This window comes from Drosophila subpulchrella, chromosome 2L, assembly GCF_014743375.2.
Source record: "Drosophila subpulchrella strain 33 F10 #4 breed RU33 chromosome 2L, RU_Dsub_v1.1 Primary Assembly, whole genome shotgun sequence".
Lineage (NCBI taxonomy): Eukaryota > Metazoa > Arthropoda > Insecta > Diptera > Drosophilidae > Drosophila > Drosophila subpulchrella.
This window is the reverse complement of record NC_050610.1, coordinates 8,320,260-8,347,154: the sequence shown is the minus strand read 5'-3', so window position 1 is coordinate 8,347,154 and position 26,895 is coordinate 8,320,260. Positions and strand designations below refer to the sequence as shown.

Below are 26,895 nucleotides of genomic sequence, written 5' to 3'. Positions count from 1 at the left end.
AGATAATTCCATACAAATAAAAAACCTATCAAACTAAGGAACATTTATAACTTCCAATATCAAGTACCATAAAATATTTACTTTTAATATCAATTTAATTATAATCCTTTAAAATAAATAAAAGCTTGCGTTTATTTAAAAAAATAGAATTTTTTTTTCCCTTAATATCATGTTCTAGAAACACTAAATTAATAACTTTCTATACATCGAAAAAATGTGATTTGGTTATAATACCCAACTAAAAAAGGCAATAAATAAAAAAAATGTGAAAGGCCGAAAGAAATAAAACATAATACATTTCAAATGAGCTCTACAAAATGTTTCCTGCTGCTTGGCCCCTGCGAACGACCAAAAGCACAGTGCCAAGTGATAAATTGATTAACGAAAATGCTGTGCAATTAAACATTTGGCCACAATTGTATGAAAATTTATGCAAATCAAAGCCGAGCGATGACTGCGTGGCGAGCAACATCAAAAGGCCACGAGCAACACCAACAGCAGCAGCAGCAACAAGAAGCAGGAAGCAGCAGCAGCAACAACCTGGTTGCCACACCGGCAACATCGCGCCATTGCAATTTGCATTTAATTGTTGTGATTATCTTGGCCTGCTGCACACGGTGGTAAGTAGCATACCATACCATACCATTTTGTGCCTATTCTATCCTAAGACCGAATAGTCCATCATCAACCATTCGCGAGTATGTAAAGCAAAACTCCGCACTGTAAAAGGCCTGTCAGCAAATTAACTTCGAGTCGGGCTCATTACGCCGTGTTTTATTTTATGTGGCGGCCCGTTGGCGAGTTAATTAATTAAACGACAAGCAACAACAGCGACAACAGATTAATCAATCGCTCGAGTTGGCCGCAGAAACAGCTGTCAGCCAAAGGTGTTGGCATAATTAATATTGATCTAGTGATAGGCTAGGGAAATTAAGCTAACCTAATTGTGCCCGATTAACATGAGATTGTTGCGGCTGTGGGAATTACACGGTGGCAAGCAGGCTGTTTTCACCTTCACGCATGGTTTCTGAGGAAATAAAGAGAACGGAATTAATTTTAAGGTTTATGGAAATGTGTACATAAAGTTTACAGTATTCCGATCCGCTCAAAAATACCAACATAATTTAAGCTAAACAATATTTTGAATATCTGAAATTTTATTATATCATGTTATAATTTCATTTCAACATTATCACTGTGGACGACAGTCCACGTAGTGACGAAACGCACCAGGAGAGTGTGCTAAAGGGACTACTTATATACAGCTGCAGAATTGAAAATCTGCATTGTTGGTCAGATCATAACGAGCCATACACCAAAAGAAAGGTATCGCAAATGCTAAAAGGATTGCATACCAAATGCTTAATATTTTCATGTTTGGGAGAAGATCTGTGAAAATGTAAAAGTAAAAATTTGACCTTTTTGAGACAATGAGAAACAGTGTGCCAGTCTGTAAGGACAGTGGAACTCTACAAAATCCGATGCTCATTTCTAAAAATATTCCAATGTATAAAATAGTACAACTACTTTAAAATAATTCGAGTGTGTACTTTTGTTGTTGTGAGAGCAAGTGTTTTATTGGACAAATTAACATTTCCAAAGATTGGGCGTATTAATTTTTTGAATTGGTTAATTTGACCGAAAAGTTTTGTTGTTCAGAAAAAAAGCAAACAATTTTGATTAAAAAGGCATATTTAATGGGCAACTCTGGTGCTGCCACACAAAATGTTGTATAAATATATATCTCATTTCGAGCTCATATAACCCAAAATTAGGAAACCCTAAAACTAATTTAAAAATAATAAAAAAATAATTTACTAAAATTCACTATTAAATACTATAACTACTATCAAATAGTACAATTACTTAACCAAATAGTAAAACGACTCTAAAGTAGTAGAATTACTATAAAAATTAGCAAAACTACTATAAAATGGTAAAACTTCTATAACAATTGTAGAGCTATAAAAAATAGCGAAACCACTATAAGATAGTTATTTGTGTGTATATTTTGTTATTAGAAGGTACCAACTTTTGTGGCCAAACTAACAATTTGAAGGGTGCGGACTTACCTGTTATATTGGTCAATTTGACTGAGGGCGCACCAAGGTTGTACATTTTGTTTGTATTACTATTTACCAGAAGAACTCCGATGTTACATTTTAATGGCCATAAATATAAATTTGGGGGAGTAAAGACTTAACAGAGTTAATAAGTTATTAGATATTTTTTAAGTTCAGATATCATTGTGTTTCCAAGAATAATCATTATAATAAACTGACTTAGTGAATCCATTTTTCGCAAACAAACCTATTTGGCGGCCATGCAAACAAAAATGGCAACTTACATGTTAGACCAGGCCGAACAACGAGCGCCATTTTAGAAGGCTGCAGCTTGCCGCAAATAAAATTGCCAACGGCTCCCGTGGCAGTGGATGATTGGAGTTGGGATTGCAGTCCCTGTCGGGGGATCGGGTCTGGGATTGGGATCGGAATCCCCTCCAATGTTCGCAGTTGCTGAACCACGGGGGCCTACACACAATTGAGCTGATTCCAATTGCAGGGTGGTCCCCGGTACTCAAGTTTTATAATGCGCCTGGTTCGCTTGTCAATCTGATTCTTCTGGCCAGGCTCTCGAATTTCCATGTGCGCAGTGAGGCGGAGCTGGGAACAGGGTGCACGGATCAGGGAGCAGGGATCAGGGAGCCGGGGTGGATGGATGGATGCTGGTTGCATTACTTCGCCTTGCCTGACTGGTTGCCTCGCCTAGTAGTTGCAGCTTGTTAATCTCGTTACTCTCGTTGTTGTCATACACTTACAGGGGGTACTTTAGGTTGTTACTAATCTAAATAGAAAATAACGTTCCTAAGTACGTTTGAAGCAGGGCCTTAAAGACTATTATCAGATATTTTAGTTGAAGGAAAAGGGAGTAGATGAAGAACATTTTTAAGTACTAAAACAAGATATACAGCATTAACAGCATTGTTTATAAAGTTTAGATATAATCAAAGAGTATTAGGCCATCCTAAAAAATATTGCCAAAATAATTATATAGGTAGCCAAAGCGTAAATGAACTTCCTCAAATTGTATATTTTATTTAAACTCTATTTTTGACAAAATATATTATATTTTCTTATAAAATATTATCTTTATAATACTTTCTCCGATACCACCATCCAAAACTTTATATATTTACCTATTCAGATTTAAAAACCTTCATAAATTCTTTTTTCGTAAATGAATTATTTATTTTATATTAACTAATTAAAGCTAGTATCTAATATTTAAAAAATTATTATGCATAAAAAGAGCGCTGGAAACTGAATTCAATTTAAAATCAATAATCGTTATTTGTTGTATTAAATTGAATAAACGATCAGTAAGATTCATCTTTAATTTTCATATTTTCTTAGTTCTTGGGGCTGTCAGAAAATCTATTACAAAATCAAATCTTATAAATAATATTTAATATTACCTAAGCCCTTATTTAAAATTCAATAATCGATAACTCTTATACCAAATCCAAGTAGCGATCAGTGCGTAAGGGTGCTGCATTCTTCGAGTCCAACTTGAAATTCCAAATTTTCTTGTTCCTCGGGGTTGTCAACATACTTTTTTGCCCTGCTTGTTGAGACTGCAGCAGTGCAGCAATGCAGCGATGTTGCAACTGAAGTGCAGCCTGCAGTTCGCTGACGTTGTGGCTGCTCCTCTCCTTCTTTGTTGCCTTCGTCATCCTTGTAGTTGCAACGTCATAATTGCAACGCATAATGAGGCGCACACACATCCACCTCCATGGTGCGCCACAATTTCGCCCGTTTGAAATGCAAATGAATTGTCGAAGTGCCACGCCTCCGGGTCGCCGGTTCTGCAGTTTGCAGCTTAATTGGGTGCACACACAACACACACCCACCACACACCCACCGCACACCTGCGCACAGGTGAGCCAGCACTGCAGCAGATTTCACACGTTCAAGGGTTCTTCAGGTGCTTTTTTTCGCATCAGCACCTCCAACTTGAAGTGAATTTATTTATGAGCAAAAGCTGCTAATTTGCCAGTCGCTTCCGCCAGCCAGCATAATATGTATTATTGTAAGCTAATCAATGATCACCATGCTTTAATGGTATTCCTTTAAGATTTACTTGCTTAGATCCTAAAGTAAATATCACTTTGACTCTAATAGGCAAGCTAAAAATAGTTAAATAGTTTAGTATAACCAAGTCCCCCGAAACCAAATTTGATGGTTAAATTGTTAATATATGCTTTAAGATTATTTTAATTTAACTTATTACTCATTTATAACTTATAGCCCCTAAACTGGGGGTATCCTTGTACTAAAGAGTTAAATATTTAAAAACGATAGGTTAATTGAATATTATAATGTTGTTATACTATATGAAAATACTTAGGATCATAAAACCAAGCACTGGAATCAACAAACTTAATATATATTGAACTAAACTGAAAAAACATTTCCAGCCTCTGGAACATAAGGAATATTTTATATTTGTGTTACTTTGCCAAATATATTCCTCGTGGTGTATGGAAATGAAATATTTTTATGCCGGATCACCCTGTACGGGACGGATGGATCAAAGACATTCCTAGCTGTTGCTGTGGTCGCTCCAATCCAATCCCCTTCCAGTCGAAACAAACTGTTCAGGAATGTCTCCACCAAAGTTATCTGCCCCGTCTGAAATGCTTCAATCTCCGGCTATCCGTCTGTATCTATCGCTGTGTGGGAAACATTGTTTTGCCTAACTGGCTTAGGCTAGCTGAATAACAAAGATTGTGTATATATAGTTCGCTGAAGGCATAAGCCGAAAGCTGCAGAAATCCTTGATTTATGCATGGGCTACCGTTTGACAGACCAGACAAAAAATATATAAGAAATATATATACAACAAAAAGAAAACGGGGTAAAAAGTCTGGCTGTGGCGGCGCCTATTAAAGCCTCAATCTTTTTATGGCATTTCAATAGAACTCGAGAATCATCGAGCGTGAGAAAGGACTGCAGCGGTTATGAAAATCGAAATTAAATTTAGAGCTGGCCAGTTGCCGGCTTTTATCTTGGCCCCAACACTCTTTGGGTCTGATAAGCAAACGTCTTCGCTCCTCCTCGAGGAAACAACGATCGATAAATTTTATAAGCGAATCAATTGCATTGCTATCGCATCGCGTGAAATACGCAAACGAGGAATCTGGAAACTTAACTGGCCTGAAAATCATGACTCAGAGGCCTAAAAACCGGCGATTCAGGCACTTTTAGTGCACAGAAAATAATTTAAGTCACATTTTCAAATTAAATATTTACATTTGGAGACTTTTTTATAATAATTTTTGTATATTAAATTTTTATAAGTAAAGTACATCCTCCTCATTAAAGTTAAATAGGTATATTGCGTAGTAGTAAAACTATATTTTTTATCTCTTCTAAATGATATATTCAAGGTATCATAGATAATGTAACTATTTTTATAAAATAAATACATTTATTTAAAAATTAATTTATACTTTTTTTGTATTTGTATAACAAATTTTTTTTTCCAGTGCCCTGCTCTTTCCCTCTTTACGTTCGCTTATCAGTTTTATTGAAGTCGGCAAATGGCATCGGCAATGGTAACTAAAAGCCATATGCTTTATAAAGCTGTTAACAAAATGTGCATCAGTTTAAATTCTTTATCTGGCGAAATGTCTGGCCCGCATTGCATATTCGCATTCGTATCGCAGAAACGTCAGCCAATTAAAATGCATTTTGCCCAAGAAGTTGTTCAGGTTATTTTATCCTCTTTTTTCCCCGGCTTGATATTTCTTTTACTCGTTTAAATCGCAGTTTTGTTGCTTCGATTGGAAAATAATGATACGGTGAGTGGGGGGAAGAGACATAACTGTTGTCAAATGTTTTTTTTATTATGTTCTAATGTTGTTTGTTTGCTATTAAGATAGCATGGGAAGATTGTTACTCTCATTAGTTGGCTGAAATGCCTTGCTGTCTAAGCACATTTATTTTTTACATAGAATTATATATTCTATTTAAATTATGTGAACTAAAATATTATTTATATTACAAATTAACAATAAAACTACACTTAAATATTCTGATATTTACCCTTAAGAGCTTTTAGGTAAGGCCAAATTGTGAGGCCTGCAGTAATTCCTTATGCAAATTCAGCATTTAAAGCTACAAATTTCTGAAATTATTTGAACCTGCTGTGCGGGTCTCGCCATCTGCTGATCTGCTGGCTAAATCAACGAGCTGCAGTTACTCCGGAACGCGAGTGGCATACAAATGAGGCGCAATGTCGATATGAGGATCTCTAAATCTTCGCTCTTTGCAACAAAGAGACGTGTGTGAAAATGGCACGTTTATACATTTGAGGCATTTTTGTTTTTCCTTTTTTCCTACACGCGACGTGCCACAATTAACCCCGCGTGGAAGAAGCAGCAGATCGTAAGTCTGGGCATTAAGAAAATATATATTTACCAACGATTTTAAGCTGCAGACGCCAGACGCACATCACGTATACGCCCGGTATTCCTCGCTGCGTGTCGTAGATCAACGCGATTTCAACGCGATTCCAAAGCGATGCAAGTGGCGATGTGGCAACAACTTTACCCCAACATCAGCTGAAGTTTAGACCTAAAGCTAAAGTCAGATGAAGTTGTTCAACGTCAACTGGCACTCACTCACATACTACCGCTGGAAAAAAAATCGAAAAAAAACTCGTATCTGTATCTCTGGCTGAAGATCTAAACACCTCGGCTCAGCTTAACTCAACTTGGCTGACCTTGAATGCCACGGCCCGATCTTAAATGGGTTCAGTCGGGAGTGAAATTGTTAACCCTCTTAAAGTACATGGGAAATAATAAGGTAATACTGTTAAGTCCATTAGAATCAAAAGTAAATAAGCAAGGTTAAAAGATGGTATCCTCAATTCAATCAAAGTATTCAGGTTTAAGTCGGTTGAATATAATAATCCAAAAACAACTAAGAGAACTAAAGATTTATGTAATACTCGAATGGATTAGTCAGTTTATTGGTGCTAAAAATCGCTAGATCTAAGTCTAGAACCTTTTTTTTGCTGCTAAAGAGCCGAATGATTCATCGCCCAACAATTTGACAACAAGATATATCACACTTGGTAACCAAAATTATATTTAGCTACTGTCTCAGCCCGTTTCGCTGTGGGATAGCTCGATTAAATCTCAGCTGAAAAAGAAGCAAATTTAATTTCACATCTAGACAAACGAAAACAAAATGAAATTTAATTAATTTAGTCTTGTTTTTGTTTTTTGGGTTTCTTCTGCGGTTTCTGCCAGCTACTCAAGGTTAATTACGGTTTTCGAATTGCTGGGTTCAGTTTTTCGGGGCATTTATTGCCAACTGCGGTCGGTAGCTGTAATCAAATTTTAATTGGATTTAAAATTCTGAGAGCAAAGTCAAGCGAAGCTCTGTCAAAAATGTTCCCATCGCTGGATTACTTCTAGACTAATTTTAACCCGTAATTCTTTTCAGGCTCTATGGCTTGCCGGATGGTCGTGCCACCTGCCGTTCAGTGCCTGGATTGACCAAGGATCAAGTGGAGCTCTGCTACAAGGCCAGTGATGTGACGGCAGCAGCTCTCGAAGGACTCGACATGGCCATTCGTGAATGCCAAATTCAGGTAAGAGAATTGACTATAACAAAAATCCTTGAAGCTTAAGAAATAAGAAATATTAATACTAAGACAATGATACTGTCAAAATTTAAAAATCTTAAGTAAGAACTACCTGAATTGAGCTTAAAATTGTAAAAATATGTTTTCTTCAATACTGTCATTCTAATAAAAATATTTTATAAGTTTTAAATATTTTCAAACTTACCTTGAATTGATATTTGATATTGAATTGAATCGAAAGAATTTACTCAATCGAACAATGGGAACAGTTATTTTTATATGTTTAATGTTCCAAAATGAGTTGTATTTATATGTCAAATGGTATGAATAGTCATGTTTCAGATTTTTTTCAGGTTACAGACCAATTTTTAAAGATTACAAAAACACGAAATATTAAAATTTTTTTGAATGTTATAATGTGTTAATATATATCAAGTGTGTTTTAAAAATGTAGTATTTTAAAGCAAATCAAAGGTTAAATAAGGTTTTTTTTCCAAAAAGTAGAAGTGAATGTAAAAAAAGCTAGTAATTAAAGAAGCTAATTTGACGGCACATTTCCCTATATCTAAATGAACTCCTTAGCAGTTGAATACCACTAAACTGAAACTATTTTGCCTGCATTCTCCCAACAGTTTCAATGGCATCGCTGGAACTGTTCGTCGCTGAGCACAAAGAGCCGCAATCCGCATGCCTCCAGTTTGCTGAAGAAAGGTGAGTTGGTCGAGAGTTTCCCAGGTTCAGGTTGCCAGAGGTAGCCGTGGCCCAAAGCCATTAAGCTGACACTAAAATGTGCAGTAAGCGTGGCTCAGCTTTCACGCAAACAAAATCGCTTTATGACCGGCCCGAGTCGCCAACTAAAGTCCCCCAACTGTCAACGAGTTTTGCGGTTCGCAAAAGCCTGAACTGAGGCTGGGGGAATCGGGATTGGGAGGGGGAAAACATTGCCGGCCCACACGCAAACCGCTAGGAAAAGAGTCTAATTAAAATTGCCCATAGCGGAGACGTTTGGTCAAGCAGACAATGTCCGAAGCTATTAACCGTCGCATTATTAGACACGACATGGCACAAAAGCCACAGCAGCAACGCAATCCCAGCTTCTAATGCTCCCACACAGGAAATATTTTGAGAGGAATATATATCTTAAACTTTTTAATTATAAAGTTTATAAATAAATTGTCTAAATAATAATAAATGAGTGAAATATTATCTTAACAGACTCATTTGGAATTTTTTACGAAATAATTTTCATTTTAATTTACGCATTTATTAAACGATTTTATTCCAAAATGATAACGACTTGTTATGTAGTAAGCGATCATTTATTGACTTAATAACTCTTATCTTACACAAAAACTAGTAAAGACTTTAGTACTAAATTCGATGGTTTTATAAGTCATTTTAAAGGGATAACTAATATAAGATGTTAATCTGAATTTTTATAAATTAGCTAAATATTATGATAAATATTTTTTCCCTGTGCACTTGTATCAACCGGACTAGATCAAATTTCTATGTGCCCGACTAAGAGTGTTGAGTGAACCTCGTTCTGAGGACTGGGACCCACCGTTTTGTCACAGCCCGGTGCATCGCATCGCGAAAACGGCGGCTATGCGAACTTTGACTTTGATATCTTAATCTGTCCGCGGGGCATTGTGTTACCCAATCCGCCGATCCGTTTGGAAACCCACGCGGCGTGTGCCTTATGATGGATAGATCACACACTCTTCGTAGAACATCTAAATGCAACAAAGGGAAGCCGCGTTCTAAGCCCCTTTTGTTGGCCGGGCCAACAAGTAGCGGTATCTCTGATCACAGGCGCCGATCTCGGGTTTTCCGCAAACTGGGAAGCTTCTTAACTTTCCCTTGACTACTGTTATGAGTCATGATATATATGGGATGGGTGGTATTATCACTAGTGAGAGAATACTATAAAATTACTCGAGTTTATAAACTTAAATGACAATTTTTTGTGAAAATAATTAACTGAGTAGGATAAATAATATTTTTTATATTAGTTTGAATCTAGAAGAAATTAATTTAATAATAACTAAATAATGAGACTCAAAGCACGTCTAAAATAATATAAAAATCTGTTAAATATTCTAAATATATTTTGTAACAAAGAGATTTATAATATTTATCTTGTGATTTCATTATCTAACTCCTTAAATATTGCGTTCTATTCAAATTTAAAGTAAATCAATCGGGTAACCTTATACGTCAAGTACCTTCAGAACTTAATACCATAATCATTAAAATGTAAACTCAATTCAAAGAAATAAATTCGTACTCAATTACCCACTAATTTGGCCAAACACTTGAGCCGTCCTATGGGAATAAGCCGAGTGCTTTACCCAGAATGCTTCATTAGTTAAATTATGCATCATACGATTGCTGTAAAAATGCCAGAAAGGGGGGATAGGATGGCCATGGAGATGCTTCGAAAGAAAACACAATGGAAATGGGCAAAATGGCGGCACTGCAATCCAGATGCAAACGATATATAGCCGGAGATGTTCGGGAGATTTCTCACAAATTTCAATGCGACAGGCGACAACAACGAGGCTTAACAACAAACAGAAGCTAAAAGGGAAAGGCCAGGGGACTCGGACTCGGCCTCATCTCGTTTTCGTCTTTCGTACGGCGTAATTTATTTGCATTCATCGTATAAATTATATTGTAAGCAAACCACTTCTTTCAATTTCAATTTAAAAAATTGTTATCTCCGTTGACGGATGCTGCCGCATCCACTGACAACGAACAGCGAGACAAACGGAGACAAACGAATGCTTTTTGGAGCGGAGAAGACAGGACAGGACAGTCCTGGGAATGGATATGGGATATGGGATGTGGAATTGGAATTGGGATTGGGTTTGGTTTTGGAAGTGGATACGGACAGAGTCCCAACATTGTCATTGTCATTCCTCTGATGTGATTATCAGCATCATTCGCGTTTCCTAATCAGTCTAAATGTGTGGATCCGAAATCGTTATCCCGACCAATTAAAGAAGATAATCAGCTATTTTGGGATTACGAATTTACATTTTTTATTTAAATTAGTTATATATTTATTGCCATTAATAAAAACGATTTTTTTATTTACGTAATCTTTATTATGAATGTAGAGTAGCCATTTTAAAATTTAAAAAAAGGGTTTCTGTCAAGAAATAGTATATTTATTTTATTTGAAAATAATAGAACAAATCGATATTTACTCCAAAACCCCGCAATTAAACTCGCCATATTTTCGAAAATTGTCGGTTTCCATTTTACCCCTGAATATATTTATGGTTCAAGGAGCTTAAAAAGTATTCGTTAAAATTCTAAGACACAAATAAAATCTTTAATACCAAAATCTTAGATCTTAGTTATACAAATGGAAACTCAACAGTTGTTTTTGGAATTATCGAATCTGATACCAAATTATTCCATTACAGCAAATGTTGTGCATATTATTTGCATTCGGGGCGGGGGTCTTTAAGCGGATCGAGGCAAATGCCAGGCCGGTGGGTTAAAGTTAACAACATTGCCGAAAAGACAATGCCGAACCATAAATCTCCAAATGCATGCCACACCAGCAGCAGCCGAGGCAAGAGCAGCAGCACTTCCAAGTAACTCTCGACTAGCCTTCAGCCAATATGGTAAACCCAAGCTTATGTCACTGACATGTCTGAGGATCGTCCGTCCCCGTCCAGTGTCCACTGTCCGTTTGTCAACCCGGTCCGTTCGTGCGTCCATTAAATAAGGAAGGAACTGCACATAACGAGAGTCAATATTGACAGGCCAACAGCAACGCGTGCAACGATCGCGGCCAGAGAAGACGACTTATAAGGGCAGAAAGGCAGCCACAAAGTCAGGGATCGATTCGATGGACATTGGACGGCGGACGACGGACGGTGGACGGTGGACGGCGGACATGGGACCTCAAGATCGGGAGCCAACGATGGGGCGACCAAGTGAAACGAAACAAATCAAGTCGCCCGGTCGCCGAGTCGCACAATGACTGACAATCGAAACGGCGCACGGACAGGTCAACTATTTTGCATACATCTACTATAACTTATGGAACTCGTCGATCGTCCATCGTCGATCGTCGGAACGTCGTCGTTGCAGATCGCTGATCTTGGATTGGGTTGCTGCCACGGCTGCTGCCGCTGCTACCATGCATTATTGTCAATCAAATGGAGCGGCGGTGGAGGGGTTTGAGGCCCCCTTCTAAAGGCTGCAGCACAAAAGTAGTAAAAGGATTATCTACACTTGAAAATAAGCTAGCAAAATCAGGACTCGTTTTAGAAGTAGTCCATTCTTACGTAAAACAATTAGCAAAGAAACGGTCATTTAAAATTTATAAATACAATTCCAATATCCAATATCACTTTATTCCATTTTAAGATTCTATGAATGATACAAAATTCGTTATTAAATTTATATCTTATGAAAAATTAAAATGGAATTATAAGATCAATAACATTTTTTGACTTCCAGATCAACAATAGCTTGTTAGGACTTCTTATTTTATAAACACATGATATAAAATGATAATATATAATATGGGATCTTTAACTCAATAGAATTTACCCACTAGTCAGAAAGATTAATCACCTATAAATCTTCAAATATGTTATGTTCTTATATAGTTTTAAGTTTTTAATTGTTTTACACATATTATAGGATTGCCCTATATGATATACTTAAAAAATATATTTCTTAGTGTGTGTTTTAGGATCGACCTTTAACGGAGGACCTCTCTTTCTCTCTCTCGGGTTTCTCTGGGCCTTCTCTGGACCTGGACTTGTGACAACAAGCGAGCGACGTATGTCGCAAACAATTACTTGGGATTGCAACACGCGGGACAGGAGACAGGGGACGGGAGCTCCAGCTCCAGCTCCAGACTCTGGCGGAGATCGAGACAGGTCGCCAAGCCAAGTCAGCCGGCCTCCCGATCTCGGCTTTGTGGCCAATTTATGCGCAAGGCGGTGAGAGATCGCGAGATCGGTAGATCTGCAGATCGGTAGATCGAGAGGCCCCAAGGCATTGTCAAATGTAACTGTTGCCAATGATGTGATTTGGATTTGCAAATGGCCCGAGAGGGGACGGCCAGACAAACAAAGCGTGCATAAATCAAGTCCGCGATCGCCGATCACCGATCATTGATCACCGATCAGCGATCAGCGATCACCGATCAGTGATCAGTGAAAAGCGGGAGTGGAGTGGAGAATGCGGAGTGGGCTGGGGCTACTGTTCGCTGATGCCTTGATTGATGGCGTCTTAATCGTCAATCAAATGCGCGCTACACACACAATTTTCCATTGCACTTGCACTGTGCAATCGATCGCCGGTTGGATCGCTGGAACGGGAACCCCCGATCTGTACGACAACTTGTCACAACATTGACATTTGCATTCGTGCGCATCCTGAGTGACGGACTGGCCAACTTGACTGACTGACTGATTGCTTGACAGGGGCTGAGGCTCTAAGGAGCGGGCTGTCCGGACCTGGGATCCGCGACCCCAGAATGATGCAAGGCTGCCACTCTGACATATGTACTCGCATTGTCGCCGATTCGGAGATCTCTCTCTGCGTTTGGCTTTTATGCAAAGTGGCGCTGACCATTTGCATGTCAATCGCTTGACAAATGTTGCCAACTTTGGGCCACTCACGGCCATGTCGACCATGATTAACGTCAGCTTTTTTGACAGCCATTTGACAGCTGCCAGCGCTGCATAAGGCATTTCAAATACTACACTGACACATTTATTAAATTGTTTTGATTCTGGATTAAGTTTTGTTGCAATTCATCTTGATTTATTCACATCATCTAAACTATCTTTATCCAAAAACCACTGCAGAAATTTGTTAATTTTAATGTGTCCTATGTATCGATTTAGAAAAAAGATCATATTAATTTTTTTTCTAATAGAAAGTTAATTTTAATAGACAGATTCTATTTAAACACCAAATTTATTATCAGCAACTTGCTTAAGTCGATTTAATCTTAACAATCTTTGCAAATCTTTAGGGAGTTTAAAGTCGTAAATCTTAAATGTTAAGATATGATTTGTATAATGGACGTTAAGATGTTTTTTTTTGAAAAACCACAAAATTTTTAAACTACTACTTTAATAATTTTTGGAAATCCAAATTTATTTATTGATACTTTTTATACAGTTTTGAAAAATACTTTAACAAATATATTCGAATTTAAAAATGTTCCGTAAGTTTAAAGTAAACAGTTTTGATAACCTCTGAATAAATTTCTTTACTGGCAAACTTTTATAGCTTTGTAGGCTTATAATATTTCGTGAAGTGCATTCCAGCCTTGGGTGGGTGTGGACTGCATCATTAAAATGGTCTTGCCACAGTCTCTTTGCTTTGAGCTGTTGTCAAAGCTGAAATGCCGCTGAATTCCCAGGGCGGCGACTGCTTCGAATGCAGCGTTAAAAATAACACCGCATAAATTGCAATAGTGGCCAATGATTCCCAGGGGCAGCCATTTCGAAGATTCCCAACCGAACCGAACCGAACCGATTCCAAAACATACTCCTCATGGCATTTCTTTCCGTTTTAGGCTACCGGGAGAGTGCGTTCGCCTTTGCCATATCGGCTGCCGGGGTGGCCCACAGTGTTGCCCGTGCTTGCAGCCAAGGTCGTTTGATGTCCTGCGGCTGCGACCCCACAATCAATCGCAAAACGCTCAACAAGAACCTGCGCCAGTCGCTCGACAAGGAGAAGAAGCAGTTCCTCCAGTACCTGGAGACGAACCAGATTCTAACGCCCGAGGAGGAGAAGAAGTACGAGAGGTCGAAGATCGCCAGTCGCTGGAAGTGGGGCGGCTGCTCCCACAACATGGACTTTGGGGTCGAGTACTCCAAGCTGTTCCTCGACTGCCGCGAAAAGGCCGGCGACATCCAGTCGAAGATCAATCTGCACAACAATCACGCCGGCAGAATAGTGAGTTTGGCTCCTATACTGTTATTGAAAAATAATGATTTTACTTTATTAATATGACATTAAAGTTGGTTAATTTTAGAAGATACATTTAATGTTACACCTCTTTTTTTCGCTGGAATATCCTAACTGTTTTCGTATTGCAAGAACATAAATACTGTTTATGTGGCATACAAATTAAAAACCATTTTATAATAATGATGATATGATATTAAATTTTTTATTGTTTAATCCACATAAAAAAAATAACATTTCCTAATTAATCAATTAATTTTGTAGGCCAAAACTTATTTAAGAAACATTTATAGCTGTCTTTGTAAAAATTTAACCTGTGGTTAAATAGTGAAACTTAAGTAATTGCAGTTTTTTGTCGATTCAAATTTTAATGAATCTTTTTTTTAAAAGCATTCTTTAATCGTTTTTATGATGTTGAACAACGGCTTTTAATAGTATTTTACACATAAAAAATATTTCGACTATACTTTTATAGGCCGTTTCCAACAACATGGAGTTCCGCTGCAAGTGCCATGGAATGTCCGGCAGCTGTCAGCTGAAGACCTGCTGGAAGTCCGCCCCCGACTTCCACGTCGTGGGTAAGGTGCTGAAGCACCAGTTCCGCAAGGCCATTCTCGTGGATCAGTCGAATCTGGGCAATGGGGAGCCTGTGGTCGTTTTGAAAAGGGCGCGCAATAAGAAATCTAATGGGGGAAGCGGCTCGGGATCCGCGTCCTCCGATCTGGATACCGCGGATGCATCTGGGAGCCACGATGGCGGTGGAACTGGTGATTCCGAGACGCGACGGCATGAGGAACTCGGAGTGGAGCGGGCCACGCGGCAGCCAAGTGCCGATAAAAATGCGGCAAGAATGGCCCGCAAACTGGAGACCTCGTTGTTCTACTATCAGCGCTCGCCGAATTTTTGTGAGCGGGATCTGGGAGCTGATATACAGGGTAAGTGATCAGAAGAACTATTTGTAGTATTTAGGATATCATATTAAATAATTCCCAATATCGACATTTAACTTGCACAATTTTGTGAAGAATTTTAAATTAACAATCATTAAAACAGTTTTAACAGATCTATAAAATCTTTTTTTACACATGCATGTAATATGCATGTTAAAATATTTTAAGTAGTAAAACGTTAAGTCTTAATTTAATAAAAATAAAATTACACTTACTTAGATTTTGGCTTCCTTAGCAAACCCTTTAAATAAGTACAAAAAAATATATTTTATTTAAAATTCTGTTAAGAAATCAACGTTAAATAATATTGCAAATGTTTTTCTTATTTTTATATCCGAAAAATGCATTACGTTATGAGTTAATTTACTATTTTTCGCCAAGAAATTCGGTGCAACTAATTAAAAATGATTTACCGATACGATCCAAGCGATAAATTTAATTTACCTGTAATAAATAAATCACAAATGCAAATGACCAACAGCAAATGCAACAAAACCAAAAATGTTTTATAAACGGGCTACCAAACATGCCACATAATTCACGAAAAAAATGCGACATCGAGGCATGCGCACAGCAGCTCAGTTTAGCTTAGCTCAGTTTGGATCAGATTGGATCGGATCAGCTTAACTCAGTTTGGATTGTATAAGCCAGGGGCAAAGGCATAAAAATCAATGGGGTTTTTATTTTAATTATTTATAAGTCATATATTTTTTATGATGATTTTTATGATTTATTAATATGTTTATTTTATTCATAATTAACTGTGAATTCCATTTAAACAATCTTAAATATATTTTACAACGTTATGGTTAACATTTTCGTATTACACAAATTTTATTTTGTATTTTATAATCTTAAAATGTTCAATACGGTCAGTTTTATTCCCATAAGCCCCCTCTTGATCCTTCTCTGGTTTGGGGATCGGTCGAAGCTGCGGCACGTTCACATCGAAATCGACGTCTAACTGCCACTTGCAATTTTCGTTAGTCATTTTGCCGTTGACACATTTGCAAATTATCAAAAGCCGCTGCTGCGCCGGCGACTGTCAGCAGTTTAAAAGTGTTAATTACGACGCAAATTTATAATTAATCGCCGGCTTAGCCCGGTAGCTCCAGCTCCAGCCCCGGGCTCCAAGCTCCAGTGGACTGGGGACCAGCCCATCGGGCGTTTTGATTCATGTGCCCGTGTCCGGTGTCGTGTCTAGGCAAATGATGGCAATTAACGTTGGCAATTATCGTCGGCCAAACAATTATGATACTTTGTTTATGCTTTAGTTGAACAGTTTATTTACGGTCTTTTAATAGCTGTTCCCCTAGTGGGAGGAATTAAGTGCGATTTAATCGAGGTGTTCATGTATTTAAATGGAAAAATTGGATACAACAGCTTACAAAACAGCCAAAGCTTACATTGTAGCTACAACTAATAAAATGTATTTTTATTATCCAGCTCCTTTTTAAGCATTTTAAAACTGATAAGTAAATAAAAAGAGTGCTTACAAATTTGTTTTTTTTAAGAGACCGTATAAAACGCCTTCAGAAAACTAACAATAAGTTGTTTTGATCTACACATTTTGAGACAGATATAATTGTTATTGGGAGTGAAGTATAAATTTTGTATAATATCTGTCCATTGGAACAGTAATTTTTATTTCTAAAATAGGTATTAATTTTATAAAATGAATTTATTAAATTTAGTGTTGATTTTAATCAGAAAAAAGTAAAAAATAAAATGAACTCATTTTTGTAATGACAAGAATAGTTTTTTAATATTTTGGGAGTATAGTACAAATTTTGGATAATATCAGTCCATTGGAATAGTAATTTATATTTCTAAAATGGGTATTATTTATATAAAATGAGTTTATAAAATAAATAAAGTAATACAAAAAATAAAATGAAGTCCTTTTTTTAATGAAAAGAATACTTTATTTTTAATATTTGGTTAATTTTGATTCCTATTGTGCACATAAAAAAATTAAAATATCAATTTTTATTTCCTTAAAATGTTATTCAATTTTATCTAATTTTTTTCACAGGCACCGTGGGCCGGAAGTGTAACCGGAACACCACGACCAGCGACGGGTGCACCTCCCTCTGCTGTGGGCGTGGCCACAGCCAGGTGATTCAGCGGAGGGCGGAGCGGTGTCACTGTAAATTTCAATGGTGCTGTAACGTGGAGTGCGAGGAGTGCCACGTGGAGGAATGGATTAGCATATGCAATTAAGGATAAATCAGGAGGAAATGGAAAGGAAACAGAGACGGAAACGGAAACGGGAGCCTCAGCCACACGCATAAGAAAAGACTTTTCTTCAATCTAACAAACACTTAAATCAGTATTAAAGAAAAACATAACATACGCAATAGGGCAAACATCAATAAACGTGTGTGAATGCAATGCTTAGTTTAGCAATCTCCAGCCATTTGGAATACGTATAAATATATTTTGTAAATACGAATAATAAGATGCATAATTAGTCTGTCAATCAGCTGACTTTCACTCGCGTTAGCAATTTCCCTTTCACCTGTCTAGAGCTACCCACCTGTCTCTCTGTGTTCTTTGCTCTTGCACGTGAATGTCGCCAATGAATGCGGCTAATTGAATTAGCCGGCTAAATAGTTTTCCAAGGTGTGCACCCAGGTACTGCCCATTGAAAGGCTTCCTTCCTTGCCAGTGAAAAGCCGTCGATTGCATTGGCCCATCATTTAGTTGGCTTACGGCAGCGGTACGTGCTGCATGCGTGCGGTCGGTTCGAAAGTTCAAATAAGTACTATCCCAAAGACAGACATCAGCAGGAAAAGTGTGCCACTCCGAAACGGAAAAGGTGTGTCCTGAAGGATTAAGTGCTCCAAGATTTTTGAAGTGAATCTCATACAACTCGTCAAAGTTGCAAATAGAGTTGCAACAAGAAAAAAAAGGAATATTTTAACGTCCTTCGGGATATCCGGTTCGTCAAAGGATTAAAAGAGTACCCTGGTCTTGTCTTTGCATTTAATTTACACATTTGATTTTAAAATTGAAGAGATGCAGATTTTCAAAAAATTTGTATTCAAAAGTATTAGTTTATCAAAGGTCCTTGCAAAAATATTTTGTTTAAACAGTTTTGAGTTAATAGATAAAATCGTATTTCTAAAATAAAGGGTTGTTCCTTCTCCGTGAGCTAAATTTAATAAATGTTTAAGGTAGCAACATAATATCAAATTTTGTTTAGAAAAAAGTTTAGCAGTTTTTAAAACAAGAGATTAAAAGAAACCCCTAGAATGCTATTTCTTAAGTGTTATGCAAATGAACAATAGCATAAGCATAATGGGATTTGCACAAATGAAAATTGAAACGTGAAATCCCCTTCACAACCCCTTTATGTGAACTTCTTGTTCCTAGCTTAACTCAATTGAACCATCATAGGAATATTCTTCGAACGTTCAGGATAGTCCTCTAAGTCAGGATGTATTTACCGTACACGCAATTGCCGGATCCTACGGATAAATTCGAAATCTACGAGGAAATAGCCCAGGGTGTCAATGCCAAGGTTTTCCGGGCCAAGGAGCTGGACAACGACCGGATCGTGGCATTGAAGATCCAGCACTACGATGAGGAGCACCAGGTGTCGATCGAGGAGGAGTATCGCACTCTGCGGGACTACTGTGACCATCCCAATCTTCCCGAGTTCTATGGGGTGTACAAGTTGTCGAAGCCAAACGGACCCGATGAGATCTGGTTTGTTATGGAGGTAAGACAAGATTCAAATAAAATTTAATCAGCCTAACTTTTAATGCTTCCTGAATATGGAATTTTTTTAATAAACGAAATATAAACAAAAGTAGTATAATAAATTTACCGTAATATCGTATTTCGGTATTTAGAAATACAATTTAAAACTGTATTTAAAAAAAAAAATGGTAAAAGAAAACGCAATAATATTTTTTTGTAACTTACCTCTAAATGTACACGTAACTCCAGAATTTTAATTTTTATATTTAATATTCTTTAACTAACTTCCCAATTTAGTACTGCTCAGGCGGAACTGCAGTGGATATGGTGAATAAGCTCCTGAAACTAGATCGTCGCATGCGAGAAGAGCACATTGCCTATATTATCCGGGAGACTTGCCGTGCTGCCATCGAATTGAACCGTAATCATGTCCTGCATCGGGACATCCGGGGAGACAATATCTTGCTGACCAAAAATGGACGAGTGAAGCTCTGCGATTTCGGGTTGTCCCGTCAGGTGGATTCCACCCTGGGAAAGCGGGGAACCTGCATAGGTTCGCCCTGTTGGATGGCTCCCGAAGTGGTGTCCGCTATGGAGTCCCGGGAACCAGATATCACCGTTCGTGCCGATGTCTGGGCCTTGGGTATCACCACCATCGAGCTGGCCGATGGAAAGCCACCATTCGCCGACATGCATCCCACTAGGGCCATGTTCCAGATTATTCGCAATCCACCGCCGACCTTAATGCGACCCACCAATTGGTCGCAACAAATCAATGATTTCATCTCCGAGAGTCTGGAGAAGAATGCCGAGAATCGTCCCATGATGGTCGAGATGGTGGAGCATCCATTTCTTACGGAACTCATTGAGAACGAGGACGAGATGCGTTCGGACATCGCGGAGATGCTGGAACTCTCCAGTGACGTCAAGACTTTGTACAAGGAGCCGGAATTGTTTGTGGACCGCGGCTATGTCAAGAGGTTCGATGAGAAGCCGGAGAGGATGTACCCGGAGGACTTGGCTGCCCTGGAAAATCCTGTGGATGAGAGCATTATTGAATCATTGCGTCACCGCATTATGACGGGTGGATCATACAGTTTTATTGGCGATATTCTGTTGTCCTTGAATTCCAATGAAATCAAAGAAGAATTTCCCCCTGAGGTGAGTTAACAAAAGTTGTTTTAACATTTTACAGAACAAGAAACTAGTGGTTTTTAATTTATTCCTGAATTTTTATTTGTTTAATATTCTATAAATGGATTTTTCAAAGGAAATCTTTGGAATTCATTGATAGTACTATCGTAATAAAGATTTGATATAATATATTTTAAATATTATACAAGTTATCTTGAACTTAAAGAGTTCTTAACATTGGACACCCCTCATATTTCGATGTTCCAAATTATTTTAATTTTATATCTTATACTTCCCATTTTATTATTATTTATTGTCAGTTCCATGCCAAGTACCGCTTCAAGTCGAGATCGGAGAATCAGCCGCATATTTTCTCGGTGGCCGATATCGCCTACCAGGACATGCTGCATCATAAGGAGCCACAGCACATTGTGCTCTCCGGTGAAAGTTACTCGGGCAAGTCGACCAATGCCCGACTGCTGATCAAGCACCTGTGCTACCTGGGCGCAGGAAATCGAGGAGCCACTGGACGGGTGGAGAGCTCCATCAAGGCCATCCTGATGTTGGTGAATGCAGGCACTCCGGTGAACAACGATTCTACCAGGTGTGTTCTACAATATTGTTTGACCTTCGGAAAAACCGGCAAGATGAGTGGAGCTGTATTCAATATGTATATGCTGGAGAAGTTGCGAGTGGCCACTACGGATGGCACCCAGCACAACTTCCATATTTTCTACTACTTCTACGACTTTATTAATCAGCAGAATCAGCTCAAGGAGTACAATCTCAAGGCTGATCGCAATTACCGCTATCTCCGAGTTCCGCCAGAAGTTCCCCCAACAAAGCTTAAATATCGTCGTGATGATCCCGAGGGAAATGTGGAGAAATTCAAGGAGTTTGAGAATATACTAAGAGATATTGATTTCAATCACAAACAATTGGAGACCGTTCGTAAGGTCCTGGCTGCCATTTTGAATATTGGCAATATCCGTTTCCGGCCAAATGGAAAGTTTGCGGAAGTGGAGAACACCGACATCGTGTCCCGGATCGCAGAACTTTTGCGGGTGGATGAGAAGAAATTCATGTGGTCTCTGACCAATTTCATTATGGTCAAGGGCGGCATCGCCGAGAGGCGTCAATATAGCACGGATGAAGCTCGAGATGCCCGCGATGCGGTGGCCAGCACGCTATACTCCCGATTGGTGGACTTCATCATTAACAGGATCAACATGAACATGTCCTTCCCTCGGGCAGTGTTGTAAGTATCGCAGAATATATACATTCCTTACTTTTAAAAAGGTTCAATAATCTTAATATTTTAATACATTATTTAAGACTATATAATTATTGAACTATCTATATAGTACTATCTATTTTAATATTAATATAAATTATTATCATTTCTCAGTGGTGACACCAATGCCATTATTATCCATGACATGTTTGGCTTTGAGTGCTTCAGTCGGAACGGTCTTGAGCAACTGATGATCAACACTCTCAACGAACAGATGCAATATCATTATAACCAGCGCATTTTCATCAGCGAAATGCTGGAAATGGAGGCTGAGGATATCGATAGCGTTAACCTGAATTTCTATGACAACAAGACCGCTCTGGATAATTTGCTAACCAAACCGGATGGCTTGTTCTATATCATTGATGATGCCTCACGTTCTTGCCAAGATCAGGATTTGATTATGGGTATGAAAGAGGTGTCACTCATTGGAATATCTCATTCTACATAGTTATCTTTCTCCACAGATCGTGTTGCGGAAAAGCACAGCCAGTTTGTGAAGAAGCACACTGCCACAGAGATATCCGTGGCCCATTACACGGGTCGCATCATTTACGATACGCGGGCCTTCACCGACATTAATCGGGACTTCGTACCGCCGGAAATGATCGAAACTTTCCGCTCCTCGCTGGATGAGAGCATCATGCTCATGTTCACCAATCAACTGACCAAGGCTGGTAATCTCACGATGCCCTTTGAGGCCATTCAGCATAAGGATGAAACCGAACGGAAGTCCTACGTAAGTGTGGCATTTGGGAAATTAATATTATAAATGGCGTTCCCTAAAAAATATTTACATGTTTGGTATACATTTGTTAAAGGCAGTTCCATTAAAAAACAAGGGAGAACGCTATAGTCGAGTACCTCGACTATCAGATACCCGTTACTCAGCTTAAGCGACCAAAGGGAAATGGAGATATGCAAGCAGCAAAGCGAGATTTAAATGCGCCACCTACCGGCGGAAGACAGATTTAAGCGTTGTGTGCGTTAGGGTAGGCGTGACAAATTCATTGTTCAATAGAATAAGTTAGCCGCGCACTTTGCTCTCTCTGAGCGCCGGCAGTGCTTTTCTCTTTGCCGCTAAGTTCGGCCGGCAACTATTTACATACACACACATACACGCGTAAAAACATTTCGCACTGTCTGGCTCTGACGTCATAGCTTTTTTTCTTGGGAGGTTTGTGGGCGTTAGAGTGGGCGTAGAAAAAAATTTTTTGGGTCAATCGATAGGTATGGACAAGACTTATACATTTCAGTTAAAATTTTCTATCTAACATCAAAACTGTAGGAGCCACAGTTTTGGGCGGTTTGTGGGCGTTAGAGTGGGCGTGGCACTCTACTGAAACAAACTTGCGCTGCGTAAGAAGCTCAGGAATCTGCTCGCCAAATCTCAATAGCCTAGCTCTCATAGTTTCCGAGATCTCAGCGTTCATCCGGACAGACGGACAGACGGACAGACGGACATGGCTAGATCGACTCGGCTAGTGATCCTGATCAAGAATATATATACTTTATGGGGTCGGAAACGCTTCCTTCTGCCTGTTACATACTTTCCGACGAATCTAGTATACCCTTTTACTCTACGAGTAACGGGTATAAAAATGTAGATACATATGTAATTCAAAAAAGGGTTAAAAAATATAATTATATTAAGTTCTCGTCAAAAATTAGGATTTTAAAAATAAAGATGTATTTCTTATATATTATCTTATATATTATCCCTTTTAGGCTTTAAATACGCTGAGTGCCGGCTGCATCTCCCAGGTGAATAATCTCCGAACCCTGGCGGCCAATTTCCGCTTCACCTGCCTGACCCTGCTCAAAATGCTCAGCCAGAATACAAATCTCGGCGTGCACTTTGTCCGCTGTATTCGCGCTGATCTGGAGTACAAGCCCAGAGCCTTCCACTCGGATGTCGTCCAACAGCAGATGAAGGCCTTGGGAGTCTTGGACACAGTCATTGCCCGGCAGAAAGGCTATAGTTCACGGCTGCCGTTTGAGGAGTTCCTGAGAAGGTGAGTAACCCCTATTCTTAAAGATATTACATATTTTCTAACGAATATAATTATAATTTCGTAAAAAAATTAAGTCGTATTTTTAAAACGTATTATTCTGGCAAAAATAACTTCAATAACTACGTTCCTACAAATATTATTGTCAAAAACATTAATATTTTTTAATTTGTTGTTATATATTTTATTAGATATCAATTCCTTGCCTTCGACTTTGATGAGCCTGTGGAAATGACCAAGGATAATTGTCGTCTTCTGTTTTTGCGCCTCAAGATGGAGGGCTGGTCCGTGGGCAAGACCAAGGTATTTTTGCGCTACTATAACGATGAGTTCTTGGCCAGGTGAGTTAACAATTCTTACACTAAGAAAAAGATTACTAAAATAAATGGATTATAGGTCGTACGAGGTGCAGGTGAAGAAGGTAATCAAGGTGCAATCCATGATGCGGGCTTTGCTAGCTCGAAAACGAGTCAAGGGCGGCAAGGTGTTTAAAAGTAAGTTTTACTAACTTAAATGCAAATAATAAAATAATAATTACAAATCCTCTCCTAGTGGGCAAAAAGGGACCGGAGCATCATGATGTGGCCGCGTCCAAAATACAAAAAGGTAAAAAAACGCAGGTGGATAGGCTAAGAGAGTACGACGAGGAGCACATCGACATTAGTGAGACGCCCTCGGAGGCCGAGGAGATGTTCCTCGAGGCCAGAATGGACGAGGCTCTGGCGGCGGTGCGAATATCCAAGATCGAACAGGCCTCCGCCGACGAATAGGCCCCTGCTATATACCATTTATACACACTATATCACTATATCGATCGATACTACTCGTAATACTACTACCAATAAAATCTAGAAAACGCAAACAAACAAAGTAATCAACTAGTCTAGGGTCTCGGTAACCACTTAAGCCGCTTAGTGGTGTCAAATGTGGATCCCACCCCGATGGGCGGTTCTAGTTTCTATCTGATGCAACCAATCGGCTTATAGCTGTCTGAGACATAACACTTAACATCGACGGCACCTGCGGAAAGAGATGAATTATAAGTGCTGCGTAGAAAAGAAATGAAAATTTAATTAAATTAAGGTGACTTCCCTCTCATTCTCCTTCGTCCAACCCCGCTGACCGCCTTTCAAATGGGTTACTCTAACGGCTTTCCCCCGTTTCCATTTTCCCACAGCCTATAGGGGATTCCGCGACCGGGTTCGCCTCCCTCCGCTGGTCAACGAGAAGACCGGCCAACTGAATGAGAACACCGCCGACTTTATCCGCCCGTATGCCAAAAAGTGGCGCGAGAAGTCCATCTTCCAGGTCCTATTGCACTACCGGGCGGCTCGCTTCCAGGACTTCGTTAATCTGTCACAGCAGGTGAGTAAAAGTCAACTTCAGATAATATTAAAAAAAAACTGCAAATAAAAATTAGTTCAATAAAATATAATTAGTAAATAATACTATTATATCCCTATTTTATATATATTTTTTAATAATTGAAGTTTTAACTAAAAGTTCCTAAAAAGTAAAAAGTTTAAAAATTCGTTCTTCTAAAACCTTAACTTGGATTCTTCAGAAATTAAAGTTTTGGTTATAGAACAGATAATGATCATGAAAGCAAAAATCATAAATGTTGAAAAATATTAAACAAAATACAAAAATATTATAAATTATTTCATTAAAAGAATTTTTAGGATAGGTATAATATTTGTTAAATGACATATGTGTTTATGAGCATTAAGAATTGGTTCTCATCTCTTAACTTTTAAATTTGCAAGCTGGCTTTATTGTTATAAGCGTATCTTAAAAGTATTTTTTAAAAAACAACCCTCAATAATTCCACAGGTCCACATCTACAATCAAAGAATGGTGGCTGGATTGAATAAATGCACCCGGGCTGTGCCCTTCGAGAGGATCAACATGCGGGAGGTGAACTCTTCGCAGCTGGGACCACTGCCAGTGCCCATGAAGAAAATGCCCTTCCGGCTGGATCAGATTCCCTTCTACGACACCCAGTACATGGTGGACCCGGCCAACTCCATCTCCCGCCAGACGTTTCCCAATCAGCTCCTAACGCAGCACATGGAAGACGACGAGCCTTGGGACAGTCCGCTGCAGCGCAATCCCTCGATGACTTCCTGTGCCCTGACCTACAATGCATACAAGAAGGAGCAAGCTTGTCAGACCAACTGGGATCGCATGGGCGAGAGCGATAATATCTACAATCAGGGATACTTTCGGGATCCACAACAGCTGAGAAGGTAGGAAAACTCATTTTCATTTTAAAACTAAACTAATCCTTCTTGGTTGGCCAGAAACCAAATGCAGATGAACATGAACGCGTATAACAATGCCTACAACAGCTACAGCAGCAACTATAACAACAGCAACCCGAACTGGGGCATCCATCGCTCCGGGTCCAGACGCAACTCCTTGAAGGGCTATGCGGCGCCTCCACCTCCTCCACCAATGCCCTCATCCAACAACTATCGCAATAATCCCAACCAGCAGCAGCGCAACTATCAGCAAAGATCATCTTACCCACCATCGGATCCAGTGAGGGAACTTCAGAACATGGCTCGCAACGAGGGAGATGTAGGTATAATGGCATCTTATCTGGGATAATTCTCAATCCATTTACTTTTCAGAGCTCTGAGGATCCACCATTCAACTTCAAGGCCATGCTGCGTAAGACAAACTATCCAAGGGGAGCCGAGAGCAGCACCTATGACTTTAACAATCGTGGCGGATCAGACAGTGGTCAGCAGCACACCTTTCAGGCGCCCAAACTAAGATCGACAGGTCGTCGCTTCCAGGAGGACGAGGGCTACAACTCATCAGCGGGAAACTTTGGGGTGTCTAGAAACTTTGGCCAGCAGCAGAGGGCTCCCACATTGAGGCAATCCCCTGCCAGCGTGGGTCGCAGCTTTGAAGATAGCAATGCCAGGTCCTTCGAGGAGGCAGGATCCTATGTGGAAGAGGAGATCGCACCCGGGGTGACACTATCCGGCTATGCCGTGGATATCTAAAATTATATAAAGATCACTATTAGATGTTATGCAGTGCGTTTTAATCGATAAGACAATTGAGATAAAAAGAAACCCACCCAAATTCATAATTCAAAATGGTTTACACAATGGAATAAATAAAATATCTGGAGCTACATCTTATTAAGTGCATTTAGTGGCTA

The 26,895-nt window shown here is 39.1% G+C and overlaps 2 protein-coding genes across 2 annotated transcripts; both read left to right on the top strand.

Moving 5' to 3' along the window:
- Positions 1–246: 246 nt before the first annotated feature.
- Positions 247–17,994, top strand: LOC119547505 (protein Wnt-10b). Its single transcript, XM_037854396.1, has 6 exons — positions 247–620; positions 7,515–7,662; positions 8,289–8,367; positions 14,225–14,607; positions 15,095–15,554; positions 17,605–17,994. Exons 1-6 carry the CDS (start codon positions 421–423, stop codon positions 17,790–17,792), a joined length of 1,458 nt encoding a protein of 485 aa, XP_037710324.1. The 5' UTR covers positions 247–420; the 3' UTR covers positions 17,793–17,994.
- Positions 17,995–18,235: 241 nt separating this feature from the next.
- On the top strand, positions 18,236–26,884 carry LOC119546123 (neither inactivation nor afterpotential protein C). Its single transcript, XM_037852216.1, has 14 exons — positions 18,236–18,390; positions 18,972–19,296; positions 19,575–20,438; positions 20,732–21,669; positions 21,820–22,112; positions 22,173–22,444; positions 23,434–23,720; positions 23,909–24,058; positions 24,114–24,211; positions 24,270–24,323; positions 24,895–25,082; positions 25,551–25,966; positions 26,021–26,300; positions 26,354–26,884. The coding sequence occupies exons 2-14, from the start codon at positions 19,012–19,014 to the stop codon at positions 26,732–26,734; spliced, it is 4,506 nt and encodes a 1,501-aa protein (XP_037708144.1). The 5' UTR covers positions 18,236–18,390; positions 18,972–19,011; the 3' UTR covers positions 26,735–26,884.
- Positions 26,885–26,895: the final 11 nt, after the last annotated feature.

Coding starts and splice junctions, on each gene's coding strand:
- LOC119547505 (XM_037854396.1), top strand. CDS start 421: ATGAAAATTTATGCAAATCAAAGCCGAGCGATGACTGCGTGGCGAGCA. Junction 7,663..8,288: donor TTCGTGAATGCCAAATTCAG/GTAAGAGAATTG, acceptor TTCTCCCAACAG/TTTCAATGGCATCGCTGGAA. Junction 8,368..14,224: donor CTCCAGTTTGCTGAAGAAAG/GTGAGTTGGTCG, acceptor TTTCCGTTTTAG/GCTACCGGGAGAGTGCGTTC.
- LOC119546123 (XM_037852216.1), top strand. CDS start 19,012: ATGTATTTACCGTACACGCAATTGCCGGATCCTACGGATAAATTCGAA. Junction 23,721..23,908: donor TTTGAGGAGTTCCTGAGAAG/GTGAGTAACCCC, acceptor ATATTTTATTAG/ATATCAATTCCTTGCCTTCG. Junction 24,324..24,894: donor CGCGTCCAAAATACAAAAAG/GTAAAAAAACGC, acceptor ATTTTCCCACAG/CCTATAGGGGATTCCGCGAC.